Source organism: Brassica napus, chromosome A7, assembly GCF_020379485.1.
Source record: "Brassica napus cultivar Da-Ae chromosome A7, Da-Ae, whole genome shotgun sequence".
Lineage (NCBI taxonomy): Eukaryota > Viridiplantae > Streptophyta > Magnoliopsida > Brassicales > Brassicaceae > Brassica > Brassica napus.
The window spans coordinates 26,715,349-26,735,262 of NC_063440.1; the positions used below are offsets into that span (position 1 = coordinate 26,715,349).

The window sequence follows — 19,914 nt, forward strand, 5'->3', positions numbered from 1 at the left end:
TTAATATGTCACCTCAATGAAATTATCATAGAACCAATGTTTAAGAAAATGTTTCATCTTTGCTCAAAAAACTGTTTCATCATTAAAAGATGCGGTAAGTTGATTGCTAATGAAATAAAATCAAAGTTAGCGATTGCTATAAAATTTTTGATATGGTTAATATTTTGTCATGCGACATTTTTTTTTCTTTTTATCTATCATGCGACAATTTTTTTCTTTTGTTCAATCATGCGACATTTGAAATGGTTGTTTAGCCATGAAATATATTCAATTCATTAAAAGAGAAATAAATACGGAGGAAATACATCCTAAAATATTTTTAAAATATTTTCTTTATATCTTATACATATACAATACATATTTCTTTTGATAAAAAAACACATATGTATTTCTATATAACATTTTGTTTTCCAAATTTCATCCATAATTGAGCGGTATTGCGAGCTTAGAAAAAGACTAAACACTCTGAGTTCGAAATAGATTTATCAGCGACATAAGGCGACATGAGTATCTAATTTCTATTGCGAACAACCGAATCTACCTGGCACCGCCGGTAGACAAGCCCCACAAGATTAATCGATTGGATCTCGGCCCACCGGACTCCCCCGTTATCAAAAAAATAAATTCATCCATAATCAATGATAAACTGTTAAGCAGAAATAAAAATAATCCGGTTAGCAAAACAAACCCAAAGTACCTTCATAAAACCCAAAGCCCATTAATGATGCCCAATACGGTCCAATACGGCCCAATACTCTCGAGTGATTTACTTTCTCCTTCCACCATCTCACACTCTCGAGTTTCTACGGATCTTTCAAAAACCATTTCCCCATTTTTTTTTTTGGTGAAGACGATGAATCTGCTCTTCGATTCTTGACTCTAACTCACTCAATCTCTTCCCCCTTGTTCCACCCACCCGATCCCTATCGAATCCGAGCTCAAAATGCTCTCTCAAATGGAGTTCGAGACCCACGAAGACGCCTACACCTACTACAAAGACTACGCCAAATCCGCCGGCTTCGGAACCGCCAAGCTAAGCAGCCGGAGATCGCGAGCCTCCAAGGAGTTCATCGACGCCAAATTCTCCTGCATCCGGTACGGAACCAAGCAGCAATCCGACGACGCGATCAACCCTAGAGCCTCCCCCAAGATCGGCTGCAAGGCGAGCATGCACGTGAAACGCCGCCCCGACGGCAAATGGTACGTCTACAGCTTCGTCGAGGAGCACAACCACGACCTCTTACCCGAACAATCTCATTTCTTCCGCAGCCACCGAATCGAATCTTCGGATCCTCGTCTCCGGAGGAATAAGAAGAGCAATAATCCATTAGCTGATTGTTCGAAGCATCTCGCTGTTTATCACGATCTAGCGTTTCTCGATGGTGGTGGATACATGAGGAATCAGCACGATAAAGGACGGCGTCTTGCGATCGAATCTCACGATGCTCAGATCCTTCTCGAGTTTTTGACACGTATGCAGGAAGAGAATCATAAGTTCTTTTACGCCGTTGATTTTAATGAGGATAATGTTTTGAGGAATGTGTTCTGGGTTGATGCTAAAGGGATTGATGATTATAAGAGCTTTAGCGACGTCGTTTCGTTCGATACGAGTTATGTGGTGAACAAGTTTAAACTCCCGCTTGTTGTTTTCGTTGGTGTTAACCATCACGTGCAGCCCGTGCTGCTTGGATGCGCGTTGGTTGGGGATGAAAGTGTGTATAGTTATGTTTGGTTGATGGAGTCTTGGTTAATGGCGATGGGTGGTTTGATGCCGAGAGTGATGCTTACTGACCAAGACGATGGTATCAAAGCAGCGGTCTCTGCGGTTTTGCCGGAGACTCGTCATTGTTACTGCTTGTGGTATGTTCTTGACAGGTTCCCTCGGAATCTTGATTACTGGGGGATGTGGCAAGACGCGTTCTTGAAGAAGTTTTTCAAGTGTGTGTACGGTTCGTGGTCTGAGGAGGAGTTTGATAGGAGGTGGATGAAGCTGATAGATAAGTTTCATCTTAGGGATGTTCAGTGGATGAGGTGTTTGTATGATGAACGTAGCTTCTGGGCGCCTACGTTTATGAGGGGAGTGACGTTCGCGGGGATGTCAACAAGGTATCGTTCGGAGAGTGTGAACTCTATGTTTGATAGGTATGTTCAGTGTGAGACTTCGCTTAAGGATTTTTTAGAAGGGTATGGGATGATGCTAGAGGATAGGTACGAAGAGGAAGCTAAAGCTGATTTCGACGCTTGGCATGAAGCGCCTGAGCTGAAGTCTCCGTCGCCGTTTGAGAAGCAGGTGTTGCTTGTGTACACTCACGTGGTGTTCAGGAGGTTTCAGCTCGAGGTTCTGGGTGCTGCTGCTTGTCATTTGACGAAGGAGAGCGAGGGAGGAACGACTTACAGTGTTAAGGACTTTGAAGACGATCAGAAGTATCTGGTGGAGTGGGATGAATCGAAGTCGGATATTTACTGCTCTTGCCGTTCGTTTGAGTACAAGGGGTATCTCTGTAGACACGCGATTGTTGTTCTCCAAATGTCTGGCGTTTTCACCATTCCGATAAACTATGTGTTGCAGAGATGGACAAATGCAGCTAGGAACAGGCATCAGATCAGCGGGAACCTTGAGCTTGTGCAGTGTAATATCCGACGTTTCAATGATCTTTGCCGGCGAGCTATTATATTAGGAGAAGAAGGGTCTCTTTCGCAAGAGAGTTATGATGTCGCCATGTTTGCAATGAAAGAAGCTTTTAAACTATGTGCTATTAAAGTTAATACCATCGAACATCCGACCATAGATCATATCCATGAAGACAATCAATATGGATCCACATCGAAGCAGATTGGACTCGAACATAACATTCAGCATGCAGGCAATGCTTCAGGGCAAGGTGAAACCATAAAGGAGAAGAGAAGTAGTCTAAACAATACATCTAAAAAGGCAAAGGTGGTGGTTAGCTTTCTCTTTTACAATATGGAATCATAATCATCAATTAATGTTTTGTGTCCTCTATAGACTATGAAATCGCACACACGGCCAAGAACGATGAACAACAGTTTTTTCTCTATGAGTAGCATGTTTGTGTACATTTCATTGATCTTTCTTCGTTGGTGCAGCATGTGACGGAATCTGGAAATGTTGGGGAGGGAAGCCAAGAAGGGTTTCAACATGTCGTGGTACGTCTATTTTTCTATATGGACTCGAATGCAAATTACTTGGTAACATTTTAGTTGAACTAGTAAAAATAACTTCAAACAAAGGTGTTATGAGTGTTTTTTTCTTTTCAATTGCAGGCTGCTTCAAGACCGTTTCAGGCGGGATTAGCAGCGCAGTTTCACAACACGATCCCAGCAGTGTTTCAAAACGTGATTCCCACGGAGTTCCACAACATTCAGGCTACGAATATGCATCAGAACAATCCCCCTGGGTGAAAGTAAAAACAAAGACAGCCAACAAACTTGATACCTTCTTGTATGTGTAATATATCTCCTACTCTCCTTGTTCAATGGCTTGTTGCATTGTTATTAGGTTAAGTTAATAGAGTAAAAGGGTGTATGTATATGTTGATAAGCCTAATGCACGAATATGCATTTGCATGTAAGCTAATGAAATTGTCATGTTTGGTAAATGCAAGCAGAGTTGGAGAAAGCTCATGAAACTATTTTTCAAGCCCATGAATCATTGTGAATAATGAAAACTTGCACCATACCTGGACTTGGCTAGTTCAATGAACCATTTACACATTACATGAACTTATGATAAGAACTCGTCTGCTAATTTTATTGTTCTTTTTTAATTGTGTACATGTACTATAATTACTTTCATGTTGAGCACCTAACATCAAAGTCAATATGTCCGAGTGGTTAAGGAGACAGACTTGAAATCTGTTGGGCTTCGCCCGCGCAGGTTCGAACCCTGCTGTTGACGATATAATTTTTCCCCTTTGTAACTCTTTTTTTTTTTGGCCACAAAAGTCAAATCATGTTCCCACCATAAATAGAACGAACAAGAATGTTTTCAACTCATGTAAAATCCAAATCAGGTCCAGAAAAATCGAACAATTGCATATAACAATCATCACATTGTGAATGAAAGCAAATCTTAGTTTTGAACCACATCAAAATGTAAACAAGAAAAAGATATTATTCCACTTCTGGATCATGTTCTTCTTACTTCAACAACAAAAATAAAGCAGTACTCTTATACCTCCTAGTTACAAAAGAATTGCAAAACCACTAACTACAAATATAGTTCTTTACTCAGAAAAATAAACCAGAAAAACTTTGGCATCAATAGAGATGAATCTATGGATAAATGATTCATACTTTCTCTTCTACTTTCACACCCTCCTTTACTTCAACAACACTGTCACTACTCTCCTTGTTCTCCTGCATCTCCAGCAGCTTCTCTTCTTCCTCTTCTTGCGGTTTCTCTTCTTGTGTCGGTTTCTTAACAGTAGACTGCTGATACATAACCCCACCAAACATACAAATCAACAACCCCAAAGTCCCAACAAACGTCGAATGCTTATCCCACACCACCAAATTAATCACAACCGTCAGCAACTTATTCACAATCCCAAGAACCGTAAACCCCGTCGCGGAGATAGCACGTCGACACGAGAATCCAAAGAAGGAGATCGCCAAACCAAACAAACACGACAGCCCCACAGGCAACACCACTTGCATCTCATACCAATCAGACTCATCCCTAATCTCGTGGCTAATCTTCTTCAACTCCCCCATTATAAGCAACTCGATCGGAAACAAAAGAAGCGCCTCGAGGTTGTTATAAAGCACGAGCCCCCACGTGTTCAGCCCTATCGTCATCACCACGTGCTTGATGTAAACAAAGTCTATCGTCATAGAGACGAGATAGGCCACCGCCCAAGCGTACGCAGCCACCGTGAACTGATAATCAGTTAGAACGTAAAGAAAGCTTCCTCCGAAGATGGTCGCTAAGGCTCCCCAGGTCTTGACGTTAGGCCAGGGCTGGTGGAGGAAGAGGGTCTCCCCGACGGCGACGAAGATGGGGACGGCGGAGCGGAAGACGATGAAGGTGTCGACGTTGGCGTGGAGGAGGAGCTCGCTGTTGGTGAAGAGGGAGAGGTAGAAGATCATCGCGGCGGGGAGGAACCGCCACATGGTGGAGAGGGTTAAGGGGTCGTGCTCGACGAGGCCGAGCTGGGAGGAGAGGACGACGCCGGCGAAGCTCGTGAGGTACTGGAGAGCGGTGAGGGCGCCGGGGTAGGGGAACTTGGTGATGGCCCATTTGTTGATGATGGAGAGGAGGGAGGCGGAGATGCAGTAGCCGGCGGCGACGCCGTAGACGGAGGCTTGGCGGAGGAGGAGGCTGCGCCAAGTCTCGTGCTTTGGATCTGTTGTGATTGGATTCGCGGTTTCTTCGTCGTTCGTCGGCATCTTGGTTAGATCTCGGCGAATCTGGGTAAAGGTGGGAACTTTAGGGTTGTATAAGAGGGGGGATCGAAGAAAGGTTACCTCTTTGAGGGGTTGCGGAGAGTGAGTGAGTGAGGAGGAGTAAACCGTCGGCGAAGCTCTTCAGGAGTAAAGAAGGGAAGAAAAGCCACCGTGGTGAAAGAAAAATAACATTTTTTTTTTGTTGTAGTTGAAGATGTGTGTATATTAATCAAGAATTAAATATTTTTATATTGTATAATTAGTCAAAGATTAGGCGGTCCAATTAATGGAACCCCTCTGCAAATCTACAATCAAAACTCTTGGTTAAAATGATTTTTTTTCTTAGGTTTTGTTTATTTTTCTCCACAAATTTTGCTATTTGTGTATCTTTGTAATATCTACGGAAAACTGAAAATATAGTATATTATTTTATATTTTTATCAAAGATTAATTTTTCCATATATAAGTGTTACATTTTTAAACTGATGTAAAAAGGTACTACCTCTAATTTTATTAGATGTTGTTTTAGAATTCTGCACATAAATTAAAAAACATATAATCTATTATATTTCCTAAACAAAAACAATTTTAATTATTTACTTAAACACAATTTACCCAATAATAAGATAGACTGAATAATACAAATGGTTATTTAATATAAGAAATCAATAAATTTTACAATAAAAATTAAAAATGTCATCTAATTTAGAACAAAATTTGTTTTCTAAAACTTCATATAATAAAAAATAGCGGGAGTATTACATTTATAAGCTTATAAAACACTACGAAAACTTGAACTCATTGCAAATCTGGACTTTTAAAATGTGTGTTTTCGTGAGTTCATGGGCATCTACTACTCGAATTTTATAACATATCATATGCACATGGATGAGGGAGGTTACTGATTTGACTAGCTGGACTGAAACCTTGGCAACGCTTAAAGCAACGTGACTCACGTGCATCACACACGAGATCCGGAGCATCTTTTTCATCGCTTTCTTACTGGTGTTTTAGCTCAGTGACTTCTACCATTAAGTTTTTTTTTTTGCTTCCCTGATATTGATCTCTGATTGATTAGATTTGCGAGATTTGGTTATTTCTTTCTCTTATCACTTGTTGATCAATCTGTTGACCAGAATCCAGCTAGCTGTCTTATCGTGAGGCCAAGCATCTGAAAATATATAGGCTTCTGGTATCTTTTATATCTTGTCTTTGTAAGCCTTCCACAGTTAGTAATGTTTAACGATTAACAATAATGTAGTGGGTTGTTGTAATATACAGTTGGCTTATAAATCCACAGTGATGAGCACTGAGTGTAATTTACAGAATCTTGGATCTGTGTTTGGGAAAATTCAAATTTTTGATGGCTGCTTGGCTTTGAGTGTTTTGTCTAATTAGTTAAGTTTTTGCCAAGCATCTTGTAATCCAGCTGAAACTCTGAGTTTTAACTAAGTGGAGATTGGTCCAGAGAAAGTTCCATGGCCCAACAAAATTGCTCTGGTGGACGGCAATCTGATGTAGCGGAAGCTACGATAACACAATGAATTCTATTTAGTCTGAAAATACCTAGGATCAAAGTCTTCTTGATTCGTTGAGAACTCTCGAGTTCTAGCCGTAACAAGGAAATAAAGGGTTTCAAACCTCTCTTTTATAAAATATCAATATCAATAATCTCAATACAATTCTAGGCATAGACGCCTATTTATATGAAAACCAAATAATCTTAAAACTATTAAAAATCCTTAAGATAATTATAACTAATTAAGATAAACACCAGAATAAATAATAATCTAGATAATTAAGATATTTAGATATATCCAAATATCTCTTTCCATCATTCTCTCTGGGTTGGAAAGATTCGTCCTCAAATCTTAACCGTGGTCTTCAAATAATATTTTTCTTCTCTTCCATTGATGAAACTTGACATCCTTGATCTTCACGTAGACAAACAAAAAACAATTATAGAACAAATTATTTTTGTCCATGTATCCAATCAACGCTGTTGAACCTTTTGTCTTCACAAACAAACCACCAACAAGACTCTTTGATTTGATGCCATCCACCACCACGTGATGTGCTTGTATTAGAGCACAAATTTCCATTCTTATTAAAAGCACACCATCTTTTCTGGGATTGGTTGAGATTGAGTTCTGGACGCCATGTTGCACGTCGATGTCTTGAGATACTTGATTTTTGATGCAGATTTCGTAATCCTCACCATAAGTATCGTAAACTGGATCTCCAATAACCTCTATGTAATTAGTTTCTTCACTTTCCACGAACAAATTCTTCATGATTCCAGATCGAGTTTTGATTAAGAAACCAAAACACCAGCTCTGATACCACCTGATGTAGCGGAAGCTACGATAACACAATGAATCCTATTTAGTCTGAGAATACCTAGGATCAAAGTCTTCTTGATTCGTTGAGAACTCTCGAATTCTAGCCGTAACAAGGAAATAAAGGGTTTCAAACCTCTCTTTTATAAAATATCAATATCAATAATCTCAATACAATTCTAGGCATAGACGCCTATTTATATGAAAACCAAATAATCTTAAAACTATTAAAAATCCTTAAGATAATTATAACTAATTAAGATAAACACCAGAATAAATAATAATCTAGATAATTAAGATATTTAGATATATCCAAATATCTCTTTCCATCACAATCCAACAAAGCCCAAAGCTCAAAACAGCACCCAAAGGAAATGTGTATGTGTTTCAACTCATAGCTCCTTAGTAAAGTTAAGAAAAAAATAGGATGATAATTTAGTTTCAATATATAAAACAAGTTGATTTCAAACTTTGTCATGGTTGTGTCAGTTTCAGTTATGCTGTCAGCTAATTTATTAGGTGAGTGACAAGATAGCAAAAGTGGAAACTCATTACCTAAACTATGACGTGAAAAAATTATCACAACTTGTCAAAGTTTATTCGACCATTCTCTTGAGGCTATTGCTAATTTGCCGTATATATAATATCATATCATATCATAAAGGAGATTCCCTTAGCAGGAAGAATCACTTTACTTTTATATACTTGGAATCTTCTTCCATACATGTTAGGTCAAAGTTTGTTGTTCCTTTCATTATCAATCATATAGCTCACCTTTTCTTCGAATATCAGCTGAGTATGCTATATTTTTTTTGCACACACAAAAGGTTTTTTCTGAATTCAGTTCACCTAGAAGATGGCAGCCGACAAAAAGTATATACATAAGCCGAGTGGTAAGGTAAGTCTGAGATTTTGTCTAGGGAGAGAACCAAAACTGAGATGCATTTTGATCAAGTTGCAACATTAAAAATCATTTTACCAAAAACAAAAGTAATCAAATAGTCTCTCCATCTCATAAAACCACATTTTCCCCATAGATTTGACCAGATCCATCAAATTACAACTTTAAAATGTGATTTGAATCTTATAAATGTTAATTACTGGACTTTTCTAACTGTATATTTATTGTAACCAGAGATCAAAATAAGTTTTTTGATCGTGAAAGCACTCTTTTCTCAGTTTGCATTCTTTTATAGAAATGTTAACTAGTAGTTAAGTGGTTGAGAGAAAAACTATAATATCATAGTCAAACATAATAGCTGCGAAAGAAAAGTAATCTCTGAATCTAACCAATGTAATTGGAGAATCATTTTAAAGTATATTACGTTGAAGTCAAAGTATGTAATTAAAGTGGGAGTGACATAAGCCTCTTTGCCCTTAAGTGGGAGTTTTAGGACAAATCCCAAGTGGAGGGAAGCCACTCATCCACCACTTATTTTTTCTTCTGCACTTTGCGTAATTTTTCAATAATCGTTTTGAATATTAATCTCCAAAGGTAAACCAATCATTATCACGTAAACTAGACTTCTGGATTCTTCAAAGGTTGTGTGTTTTTGAGTCCTCTGACTTGATTTCAATTGAAAAACAGTCAAATATTTTGTTAATTTGTTTGATACGGTTGTATGGTTTCGCCTAAAACTCACCGGTTTATCTTTTCACCACAATCAAATACCTCAGGTCTTGATAGACCAACCAATCCACTAAAAGTTCACACACATTTTAGCTAACTGCAAAACGTTTTGACAGGTGAAAGATTTGAACAAGGAACACAAGTGTTTCTAGAAGAGTATCACATTTGCACGAGGCTAAGTGGGTCACACATTGCCCTCCATTTCAATTACAAAGTATCCTCTAATAAATCCAATAGGACAAACGCTGACCAAAAGAAAAATAAACAATACGACAAATGGAATATTAATTTCTATTGATTTTAAGTTTTTCATTTTTTTTACCCATCAGGGAAAAGCGAAAAACCTGCTCCCCACTAGTTTTCTTACATTCCAACTTGCTCCCAGCTTCCTGTACTTATTTTCTGTTAAAAACTTTTTAATAACTACTTGATATCTTTTCTCCAACTTTGCTTTTAGAAAAAAAATTAGTAACTGGTAGCATCAAATAGTTATGGTTTCGAGGGTGTACACATGGGAGAACCTTTGTTTTTATTTCTCTTCTTACTTATTCCTCCAAGCTCATTTACATTTAATTTATTCAACTTCCACTATAGCAAAGACGAAACAATCACTACACGAACTGTTCAAGAAAGGTGAGCTGATGTAGTAAACTCAAAGACGAAACCGTTTTATATAGACACCAATCTCTTCTCCAGCTTTGTAGGATTTATAATACTATAACCTATCGATTAAAAGGAGTAAAATAACAAAGTCAGAGGCGAAAATTCAACTATTATTCATAGTTTGGTTTGCTAAATCTCATAAATGTTGGTCAGCTCTATTTGTTCCCTTATTATTATTGCTTCCAAAACTTTGCATAAAATTACCTCTTCTTCAACATTGGTCGAGAAAAGTTGACTTTGTTTTATATAGAAATACTAGGAGTAGTATATTTTTATATCAAGAATACATGGAGAGCTATTCAATGCCCAAGACATGAAACTTCACAAAAACTTTTAATATCATTGTCACGCTTACCTTCTATCTAGAATATGGAAATCTCTCAAGAGTCGAGACCCACGCAGCTGGAAGTGAGAGAAAGATACAAAGAGACCAAAGAGACCAAAGTATAATCATCTTTCATTTTTTTATTAGATAACATTTTAGAGTTTTTGTAAATAGATTATTTTATATATATTTTTGAACAAAAACATTATTTATTACTCATTTAAACAAAAATTAACGAATCATAAAACAATTTTCAGTATATAAATGATCATATATTAATATAATAATTTAATAAATTTTGTATAGAAAATTGAAAATGTTATCTAGTTTAGAATTTTTTTTAGAACATTAAATATTAAAAACAGAAGGAATACTATTTTACAAGAAATGTAAAATTAAAAAAATCTTTTTTTTTTGGAATTTTTTTAAATTTTATTCACTTCAAAAACCTTTGTACAACCTAATGCTATTTTGTACAAAAAGAAAATTTCAGTTGAATGGTATTTTTTTTTCCAATACGTATATGAGATAAAGATGCCTCCTAAAATATGATATATTTTTTTTTGTTATTTTAAAATTTCTTGTGGAAGAGGTGGTGGAGGTACTTAACTCCACAACCAGGTACATACCCATCAAAGACATCTTTACAGCCTTTCTTTTCCCTCAGAGTTTGGGGGTGTGTTGTTTCAACTGTTTCTCCTGTCTCTTAAGACAACAAGTGGTCTTTAGGGACAGTTCGAGATTCTCTTCTTCAACTAAAAAAAGAAAAAAAACATTTATAAACCTACTCCAGGAATCTTCCGTGAATCTGACGTCTTTTGTGAGTTTCGTTCTTTCTTTCTATTTTTGTTTTTCATATCTAATCACCTCAAAGGTCTCACCTTTCTTTCTTCTCCATCAAGAAGGAATCAGATTAGTGCTTAACCAACTTAACCCACAAGGGATTAGAGATTTAGGGTATAGTTTAACCAACTTGTAGGAATCAAAAACAGAGAAAAAAAAGTTGGAAGCTTTATCACTCTTTGATTCTCTGTTCTTCCCTATTTACAAGATCTTTGCTTGATTTGATTCTTCTCCTCAAATGGGTTTTTGTTATTATTGTTCTTTCTTTTTTTCAGATGTTGTTGTTGCTTCATTGATTTGAGCAATGAATAACAATTATCATCTCCCCATGGATCCAGCTATGGACTCTTCATTCATGGACGGTTTGCTTCTAGATGGTTGCTGGCTAGAGACAACAACAACAGATGCATCTGAGTTCCCAAACTTTAGTCCTTCAACGTCCCTAGCCCCATTTGATCCTTCCTCCTTCATGTGGTCTCCACAGCAAGACAACACAGCAGCAATCTCTTCCTCTACCTTATCTCACATGTATGGTCAGGGCTTTGCAGAAAGGTCTAGTCTTGAGGATCTCTCAACCCTGAACAGACGGTTCTGGATTGGACCAAGCGGGGGTGGTCACGGCTCTTCTGTGATGGAGAGATTAGTTCAAGCGGTGAAACACATTAAAGACTTCACTAGCGAGAGAGGCGACTCTCTTATACAGCTGTGGGTGCCTGTGGATAGAGGAGGCAAGAGAGTTTTAACCACAAAGGAACAGCCTTTCAGCCATGATCCGATGTCTCAAAGGCTTGCTCATTACAGAGAGATCTCTGAGAATTATCAGTTCTCTGCTGAGCAAGAAGATTCGAGCTCCAAGGACTTGGTTGGTTTGCCTGGGAGAGTGTTCTTGGGGCAGGTTCCTGAGTGGACTCCTGATGTGAGGTTTTTCAAGAACGAGGAGTATCCTAGAGTCCAGCATGCTCAGGACTGCGATGTCCGTGGGACGTTAGCTATTCCTGTGTTTGAACAAGGGAGTAAGACTTGCTTAGGTGTTATTGAGGTTGTGATGACTACTCAAATGGTTAAGTTGAGCCCTGAGCTTGACAGTATCTGCAGAGCACTTCAGGTTTTGTTTCATTTGTGCTTTGTCTCCTTTCGATCTTTTATGCTTTTCTTGGAAAAGCTTAAGTGATGTTTTTGCTCACAGGCTGTTGATCTTAGGAGCACTGAAGTTCCGGTTTCGCCTTCTCTAAAGGTAAAAGCTCATAACCAATGTTCAAGAAATCACTAGATGTTAATTAGACGCTTTATAGAAAGACTATTGAATAGGTGGATTATTCGGGGTCTAGGCGGCGTAAAGATTAACAAATTATTGATTTATTTTATACATATTTTACATTTATATAAGATATTTTAGTATTTGGTTTTAGCTATAAACTATTGTGATGAATTATCAAAATTAGGTATATAAAACAATAGCAAGTAGACAAAGTTGTAGATTTATATTTATATTATTGCTTAATTTAGATTAATTTAGATCGGTTTAAACGAATTTTAACTGATTTAAAACAGTTTGAATCGTATGTGCCGTCTAGACCGATTTTTTCACTTTTGTTGATTTTGTTTATCTTTTGTAATCAGGGACCTGACTTCTCCTACCAAGCTGCATTACCTGAGATCAGAAACCTCCTGAGATGTGCCTGCGAGACGCACAAACTCCCACTAGCTCAAACATGGATGTCTTGTCTCAAGCAAAGCAAAACCGGCTGCCGTCACAACGACCACAACTACATCCACTGTGTATCCACAATAGACGATGCTTGCTACGTCGGTGACCCCACGGTCCGTGAGTTCCACGAAGCTTGCTCTGAGCACCATCTCCTAAAAGGTCAAGGAGTTGTTGGAGAAGCTTTTTTAACCAACGGTCCTTGCTTCTCCTCTGATGTCTCTAGCTACAAGAAGTCTGAGTACCCTCTCTCTCACCACGCAACTATGTTTGGACTACACGGCACGGTAGCTATACGCTTGCGCTGCATCCACACAGGCTCAGCTGACTTTGTCTTGGAGTTCTTTTTGCCTAAAGACTGCAGAGACATAGAGGAACAGAGGAGAATGTTGAATGCTCTTTCAACTATAATGGCTCATGTGCCTAGAAGTTTAAGGACAGTCACTGAGAAGGAGCTAGAAGAAGAGGGAGATCAAATGGTCAGTGAGGTTGAGACACTTCCAAAGATAGAGGAGACATGTGAAGTACATGAAAGTAATAGTAATCCTCAACATGTAGGCTTATCTGTTGATGGAGAGATAGGCTTTGACTATGGTAAAGGAGTGAGTGTGGTGAATGAGAACAGCACTTTCTCTAGTGCTGGTGGTGGTTCAAGTAGAGTGACTGAGAAGAAGAAAACAAAAGCTGAGAAGAACATTACTTTGGATGTTCTGCGCCAATACTTTGCAGGGAGTCTCAAAGATGCTGCCAAGAGTATTGGTGGTAAGTTAAAAAAACATTTTTTTTAATACCAGTTGGCTTAACATTAATTTTTTTTCTCTGTTTTAAAAGAAAATTTTGTTTTAAAAATTTTAACAGTGATATATTGTGATGTAAGCAAAATTATATACATTTAAAATATTTTTGGACCCTTTTCAATTTAATTATTAAAAATTTGATACAATTTATGTAAAATTTTGCTTTTATAAAAAATATTGGACCTTTAATTATTAATATACGGGGACACGGGTTTAGACCCGGGGCTACCACGCCCGGCCCTGGGTTCGGGGACCTGTAATCTCCCAGGCTGGAAACATTTAATATTAGTTTCGTCCCAGTGGTCACTCAATTGGACCTCTGACGCAATGGTTAAAAACATTTTTATTCTTGAGTTCATTAGAGATTTTGTGTTGTTTATTGATCATGGAGAACTTGTTTCAGTTTGTCCAACGACGTTGAAGAGAATCTGCAGACAGCACGGGATACAGAGATGGCCATCAAGAAAGATCAAGAAAGTTGGTCACTCGCTTCAGAAGATCCAACGTGTCATTGACTCTGTTCAAGGAGTGTCAGGTCATCATCTCCCTATAGGCTCCTTCTATGCTAACTTCCCAAACCTAGCTTCTTCGCAAGAGCAACAGTCCAAGCAGACAACGTTCTTGCCTTCTTCTTCACATTCACAGCCTGCAAAATCCTCCTCCCCTGGTTCCTCTTGTAGCCACACGTCGAGCTGTTCAAGCGAAACACAAGCAAACAAGGAGGATCCTGTGAATAAAGCTAGAGAAGATACAAGAGCTATTAAGCAAACGCAGACCACACAGTTATCACCATCAACGTCATCACAGGAGGATGATTTTCTGAGGGTGAAGGTGAGCTATGAGGAGGAGAAGATCAGGTTCAGGATGAGGAACTCGCGCAGGCTTAAAGATCTGTTGTGGGAGATAGCGAAACGGTTTAGTATAGAAGATGTGAGCAGATATGATCTGAAGTACTTAGATGAAGACAATGAATGGGTTTTGTTGAGGTGTGATGATGATGTTGAGGAATGTGTTGATGTTTGCAGATCTTTCCCTGGAGAGACGATAAAGCTTTTGCTTCAGCTCTCTTCTCAGCATTTGCAAGAACGTTCTTCTGTCAGTGGATCACTTTCCTGACAGAATGAAGTAAGAGAGAAAGATGTCACTTATAGTTTGTGTTGTGTAAGCATTGTTCATAGGTTTTCTTTACTTTTATCAAGATTATTAGGTGGTGCTTGATATGGCAGAGAGAGAGAGAGAGAACATGTAAAGTGCCTTTCTTTTTATAGAAACAAATAATTTAATTTTTCATTGTTTACTAGTATGTTTGTATTGTAATGTGCTGCTGGTTTGCATATGTAGATACACAATTTCAATAATTACATTTTTTGTTACGTAAACTAAGAATTTAAACGTCTATTTTCTGTAGAAACTGGAAGTGCATCACAAGGAAAAGAAAATTAAGAGTTCTATAATTACCAAAAATGAAATTTGTTTTTGCAGGAGTAAACAATAGTGTACAACAAATAATATCTTACTAAGTCTCTTTTTGTGAAATTAATTTTTAAATATTTATTTATTAGTCTTTTATATGAAAGCTATTACATGAAAATTTTACACTATATAAATCTATGTCTTATGAAAATTTATGTTTTAACAATTTTATTTGCATACTGAATTTGTTTTATGACGTATCTTGCAAAATATCTTGTTTTATTGATCTGAATAATTGATAATAAAATGTATTTTCAGGAATTTTAATCTCAAATGTCCTGACGTAAAAACTTTAATAAAAAATGTAAAAGAAGGAAGATATTTTATTTATTAAAAAAAAAATGAAGGTTTTACGTATGTTTGTTGTGTATGTTTGTGTGGTGTACATATATATATGACTGATCCAAACTTCCAAAGGGGACTATTTGACTATCTGGTTCGACCGGTTTTACGGACGTGCGGTGAACCATGTCCATTGTTCCGGTTACGCTTCTCTTCTTTTGGTTGCTCTCTGATAGTCCTTACAATTTCTAATTCTCTAAGTACATCGTCCATGGGAGGTCGGTTCTTCGGGTCAGCCTCGAGACACCGTAGAATTAATGCAGCGGTTTTGCTCACCGCCAAAAGTGGATACTTGTTCTCGAGCCGTGGGTCCATCAACTTCTGAATCTTCTTTTTCTGGGTCAGAACCGGTTTAGCCCATTCCACGAGATTCTGTTGCGCAGATGGTCGGTTTGGGTCTAGTGCTCTTAGACCGGTTAATAGCTCTAAGAGGACCACTCCAAATCCGTAAACATCACTCAGCACGTATAGATGACCTATAACATCAAAGAAAACATGTTTATGTAATCATTTAATTTCAAAAAATTAATTAAAACACGTTTTTTGCCAAACCAAATAAAACAACAAAAAAAGAAGTTGAAACACGTTTTTACAGACAACATTGGACGTTTTTAGTTACCTGTAGCCACATACTCGGGAGCTGCATAACCTTGTGTGCCCATGACACGAGTGGTCACGTGGGAGTATCCATTAATTGGACCATGTTTGGCTAGACCAAAATCAGAAAGCTTGGCGTTGAAGTTCTGTAAAAGACGGAAAAGAATTGTTAACTCAAAATAAGGTGCCGCATGCTGTAAACGTGCGAGCTAGAGACGACAAAGAAACGAGACCGTACGGAATCAAGAAGAATGTTGGAAGCCTTGAAGTCTCTGTAAATAACACTCTTCTCGGAGTTATGCAAAAATGTAAGTCCTTGAGCTGCTTCAATGGCTATTTTCAAACGTGTATCCCATGTCAACCCATCTCCTTCTGCATTAACATTACATGCACATCTTATATAAATAGATGAATAAATTTGTCAAAAAGAAAAGAAGACAAAGATGTATATAAGAATGTGATTAATGTATGAGTGAAATAGTACTTGAGAAGAGGTGGTTTTCAAGGCTTCCTTTAGGCAAAAACTCATAGACCAAGAGGAACTGATTCTCTTCCCAGCAATATCCCAAGAGCTTGACTAGATTTGGATGATGAAACTTCCCTAAGAATCTCACTTCACACTGCAATTTTTACCATATATCCACACATATGTTAACAATTATATCCAATATGATTACATGTTAAATTAAACCCATTGATATAAGAAGAACGTGATAAAATTTGATGCTATGTTCAATATTTTCTACATAGATAGAAAATAACTATAATATTAGTGTGTAATTATCGACTGAGAGACACAAACTCTAATGTTAGGAAATTTGTGTTCCTCGTCGAGAACCAAGTCAATAGTATTACTTTTATCTTTTGTTCCTAAATCCTAAACAAAATTACTTATTTTCATATTTTCACAAGTTGCATATTATATTCCACGTATAATATATATGATCGTGAATGTTTCTTACTTAATTTTTTTTATTTGATACACTTCACGGAATTTCTAGCTGGATACACTTCACATAAAAGAAGAAAATAATTTACGTGAGAATGAATGCCTTGACTTCTTCTTCATCTTTTTGGCTTCTTCTTTCAAAAGTGATACTATAAATGAGATGGGTGCAATAAATTCAATTATAAATGATTGAAATGAAATTTATATTCAAATACAGCTATTTAGGTTTAAAAATATTATGTGTGCGTTTCAGAATACATCAACATTATGATAAATGATTTCTAAAACGCCACTAAAATATTTTATACCGTGTACGTTTTGTGCTTTTTAGTTATTGACAATCATACCCTAAATTGACGTTTTGTAAAATAAAACCACAAAATAATTGCCAAACTAATAACATTGATCATTTGTTTGACTAATCAGTATTACTAAAATATGCAGTACGTTTTAAAAAGTCGTTATATTGATCAACAAAACGACAAGTAGCATGTTAAACTTGTTCCAAAGAATGTTTGAAGAATATAAACTCGTGCTTACACCAGTCTAGCATTTAGTAGTAATTTTTGTTAATAATGTCACGAATACATCGCAATTTGAATGTATTTCCCTTATCTGCTCCTATAATTATGCACCAATGATATTTGCTTCCAATATGTACTTGCCTAAATTAGAAGTTTTTCTAATGATTCCGATGCAAATTTGAATTAAAATAAAAGAAAAAGGAGGAAAATTAGGAGTTACTTGCCTGCCACTCATGTAACCCTTGAGCACTATCAGGGTTAGATTTCTTAACGGCGATTGGTATTCCCACGCCGGCCCTCGACGGAGATAAGGTCTCCTCATCAACCCATCCTTTGAACACCTGTCCGAACCCGCCTTCTCCGATCATCGACTCCGGCCGGAAATTCTTTGTCGCCGTCATAAGATCCGTTAATGTGAACATCTTTAGATTTGGCGTCACTATCTTCCCGCTCGGCGGCACTGCTTTTTTTCCCACTCCTTGTTTCTCCACCGGATTTGACGGCGGAGTCTCGACGGATCTTGGCTTCTTCTCATGCTGTTTTTCACGAGATGGGTCATCGACGGATCTTGGCTTCTCCTGCTGTTTTTTACGAGTCGTGTTATCGATGGTTCTTGTTTCTGCCACCGGAAACTTTGGATTCGAGCCCCTAGCCGGCGGCATTACCACCACCGGCGGCGGAGCCTTTTGATTTACTGGATTTTTACCATGTTTCACCGCTGTAAGATCAACAGATGATCTTGTTAGATTGAAAACCTCGGTACATGAGTTCGATTTAAAAGAGAAAAACAAAAACATTTTTAAAAAACATGTATGAACCTGGGAGGGGCTTGGTGGAGACAGAGATCTCTTCGTGTCCAACACTGGAAGATCCGTTAGGACAGAAGTTACCCATCAAGACACAAACACAAGCTTTGACTTTGTTCTGTTTTTTTTTTTGTTATCTTCGCTTCGAACTTTACGATCACTTAAGATTTGAGAGAATTTTTCTCTGGGGATTTTAACTGAGAGATGGAGGAAAGAGCCGAGAAACAGAGATGAAACACCAAGCAAACACTCTCTTTGTGGGAATATATTTATATATAATTTTTATTTGATAAAAGGTCGTGTGTATTTGATTTCGTCGTGGTTGTATAGCCACCCTTTCGATTTAATTGGCTGATTGTTGTAATTTTTGAATACCAAAATTATCGACGTCTATGAGTCATGATTCATTCTTGTTGGTTGCACAAGAATAAAAATAGGGAAAATATATATATATACATGTACTGTTTTCACATTTCATACTATGTCCATTGTCCAAAGGATATACAGGTCAATACTCGGAAACTTTCAGTTATTAGCCAAAAAAACAATAGTAGAAATAATAATATGTGTGTTTCAAAAAAAAAATAATAATAATAATAATATGTCTCTTTCAAGTTCAATATTAGTTTTTATGGACCTTCATTTTCAGTCTCTTTTTGTTTGAATGATCGGGTCCTATGTGAATATGAATTATAAAATTTATCTATCCTATAATTAATTGGATTATCGGGCCAAAGAAACACAAACAATTTTAAAAACAAACATACGGCAGGTTGTTTAGGAATATAAACACGTAGCTACACTTTTTATTACAAATATAAAATCATAGTTATTTACTTAATATTAGCTGGAACTATACAGTTATTAACCGAATCATTCTATTGTTATTATTAGCAATTTAGCATACCAAATTACCATTCACACGGACTATGCCGATCATATCTCGTTGACGTAACAACTAGAGTAAACACCCACACGGATTCAGATAATTGAGTGGTCACAGAAGCAAACGAATTTGAGGAATTGCCAAACAATGTTTTTTAGTATATCGCAAATGTAAAGATATTTATTGACAATTTGTCATATAGTAGGAATAGGTCAAACAAAAAGAACAGTATCTAGCAATGGCGGGTCCGAATATACTGTATATACCAGTATATAGAAATGTTCTAACAGTCAAATCAAGAATATATGAAAACGAGGTTAGAAACCGGGTTTCGATTTGCTTTTATTTCATTTTTCGTTCTAACGAGTTCACGTAAAAAACGTGGGCAGATGTACTATATATCTATATAGATTGGGGAATAACGTGTAGATCGAATTAGTCAGTGTGGTCAAAGTTGACATAAAATATTAGCGGATTAATTATCACCTACTTGCATTTATCAAATTTATTTTTTTCTTTGCGAGAAAGAAGCTCAAATAATTAAAAGGATTGACTATATTATTTGAATGATTGTATCATGTATGTCACATTCTCGATTTAATTTGATATCGATATGTCAAATGGAG

At 37.1% G+C, this 19,914-nt stretch overlaps 4 protein-coding genes and 1 non-coding gene across 8 annotated transcripts; 3 read left to right on the forward strand and 2 right to left on the reverse strand.

The window, feature by feature from the left end:
* The first annotated feature begins 319 nt into the window (after positions 1-319).
* Positions 320-3,620, forward strand: LOC106421650 (protein FAR1-RELATED SEQUENCE 4). Its single transcript, XM_013862473.3, has 3 exons — positions 320-2,938; positions 3,109-3,168; positions 3,286-3,620. Exons 1-3 carry the CDS (start codon positions 944-946, stop codon positions 3,421-3,423), a joined length of 2,193 nt encoding a protein of 730 aa, XP_013717927.1. The 5' UTR covers positions 320-943; the 3' UTR covers positions 3,424-3,620.
* A 217-nt stretch (positions 3,621-3,837) lies between these two features.
* Positions 3,838-3,919, forward strand: TRNAS-UGA. Its single transcript has one exon. It is a non-coding gene; the product is annotated as a tRNA-Ser (tRNA).
* Positions 3,920-4,115: 196 nt separating this feature from the next.
* On the reverse strand, positions 4,116-5,639 carry LOC106421527 (GDP-mannose transporter GONST3). Its single transcript, XM_013862360.3, has one exon. It carries the CDS (start codon positions 5,410-5,412, stop codon positions 4,312-4,314), a length of 1,101 nt encoding a protein of 366 aa, XP_013717814.1. The 5' UTR covers positions 5,413-5,639; the 3' UTR covers positions 4,116-4,311.
* Positions 5,640-10,952: 5,313 nt separating this feature from the next.
* LOC106421688 (protein NLP5-like) lies at positions 10,953-15,090 on the forward strand. Of its 3 annotated transcripts, none has more exons than XM_048736300.1 (5): positions 10,953-11,186; positions 11,485-12,314; positions 12,396-12,443; positions 12,830-13,676; positions 14,115-15,090. In XM_048736300.1, the coding sequence occupies exons 2-5, from the start codon at positions 11,514-11,516 to the stop codon at positions 14,825-14,827; spliced, it is 2,409 nt and encodes an 802-aa protein (XP_048592257.1). In that variant the 5' UTR covers positions 10,953-11,186; positions 11,485-11,513; the 3' UTR covers positions 14,828-15,090. The 3 variants fall into 3 exon arrangements, with proteins under 3 accessions (XP_048592257.1, XP_048592259.1, XP_048592260.1); XM_048736303.1 differs by lacking the exon at positions 10,953-11,186 and adding an exon at positions 11,203-11,323; XM_048736302.1 differs by having other exon boundaries at positions 11,185-12,314.
* Positions 15,091-15,489: 399 nt separating this feature from the next.
* Positions 15,490-19,681, reverse strand: LOC125576376 (probable serine/threonine-protein kinase PBL11). 2 transcript variants are annotated; one of them, XM_048736305.1, is made up of 6 exons: positions 18,415-19,681; positions 17,821-18,314; positions 16,608-16,743; positions 16,362-16,495; positions 16,146-16,269; positions 15,490-16,002 (listed from the first exon to the last, which is right to left on the reverse strand). In XM_048736305.1, exons 1-6 carry the CDS (start codon positions 18,488-18,490, stop codon positions 15,614-15,616), a joined length of 1,353 nt encoding a protein of 450 aa, XP_048592262.1. In that variant the 5' UTR covers positions 18,491-19,681; the 3' UTR covers positions 15,490-15,613. The 2 variants fall into 2 exon arrangements, with proteins under 2 accessions (XP_048592262.1, XP_048592261.1); XM_048736304.1 differs by lacking the exon at positions 18,415-19,681 and having other exon boundaries at positions 17,821-18,393.
* Positions 19,682-19,914: the final 233 nt, after the last annotated feature.

Coding starts and splice junctions, on each gene's coding strand:
- LOC106421650 (XM_013862473.3), top strand. CDS start 944: ATGCTCTCTCAAATGGAGTTCGAGACCCACGAAGACGCCTACACCTAC. Junction 2,939..3,108: donor ATACATCTAAAAAGGCAAAG/GTGGTGGTTAGC, acceptor TCGTTGGTGCAG/CATGTGACGGAATCTGGAAA. Junction 3,169..3,285: donor AAGGGTTTCAACATGTCGTG/GTACGTCTATTT, acceptor TTTCAATTGCAG/GCTGCTTCAAGACCGTTTCA.
- LOC106421527 (XM_013862360.3), bottom strand. CDS start 5,412: ATGCCGACGAACGACGAAGAAACCGCGAATCCAATCACAACAGATCCA.
- LOC106421688 (XM_048736300.1), top strand. CDS start 11,514: ATGAATAACAATTATCATCTCCCCATGGATCCAGCTATGGACTCTTCA. Junction 12,444..12,829: donor CGGTTTCGCCTTCTCTAAAG/GTAAAAGCTCAT, acceptor TTTTGTAATCAG/GGACCTGACTTCTCCTACCA. Junction 13,677..14,114: donor TGCTGCCAAGAGTATTGGTG/GTAAGTTAAAAA, acceptor AACTTGTTTCAG/TTTGTCCAACGACGTTGAAG.
- LOC125576376 (XM_048736304.1), bottom strand. CDS start 18,393: ATGTTTTTGTTTTTCTCTTTTAAATCGAACTCATGTACCGAGGTTTTC. Junction 16,496..16,607: donor TGAAAACCACCTCTTCTCAA/GTACTATTTCAC, acceptor ATGTTAATGCAG/AAGGAGATGGGTTGACATGG. Junction 16,003..16,145: donor TCCCGAGTATGTGGCTACAG/GTAACTAAAAAC, acceptor TTGATGTTATAG/GTCATCTATACGTGCTGAGT.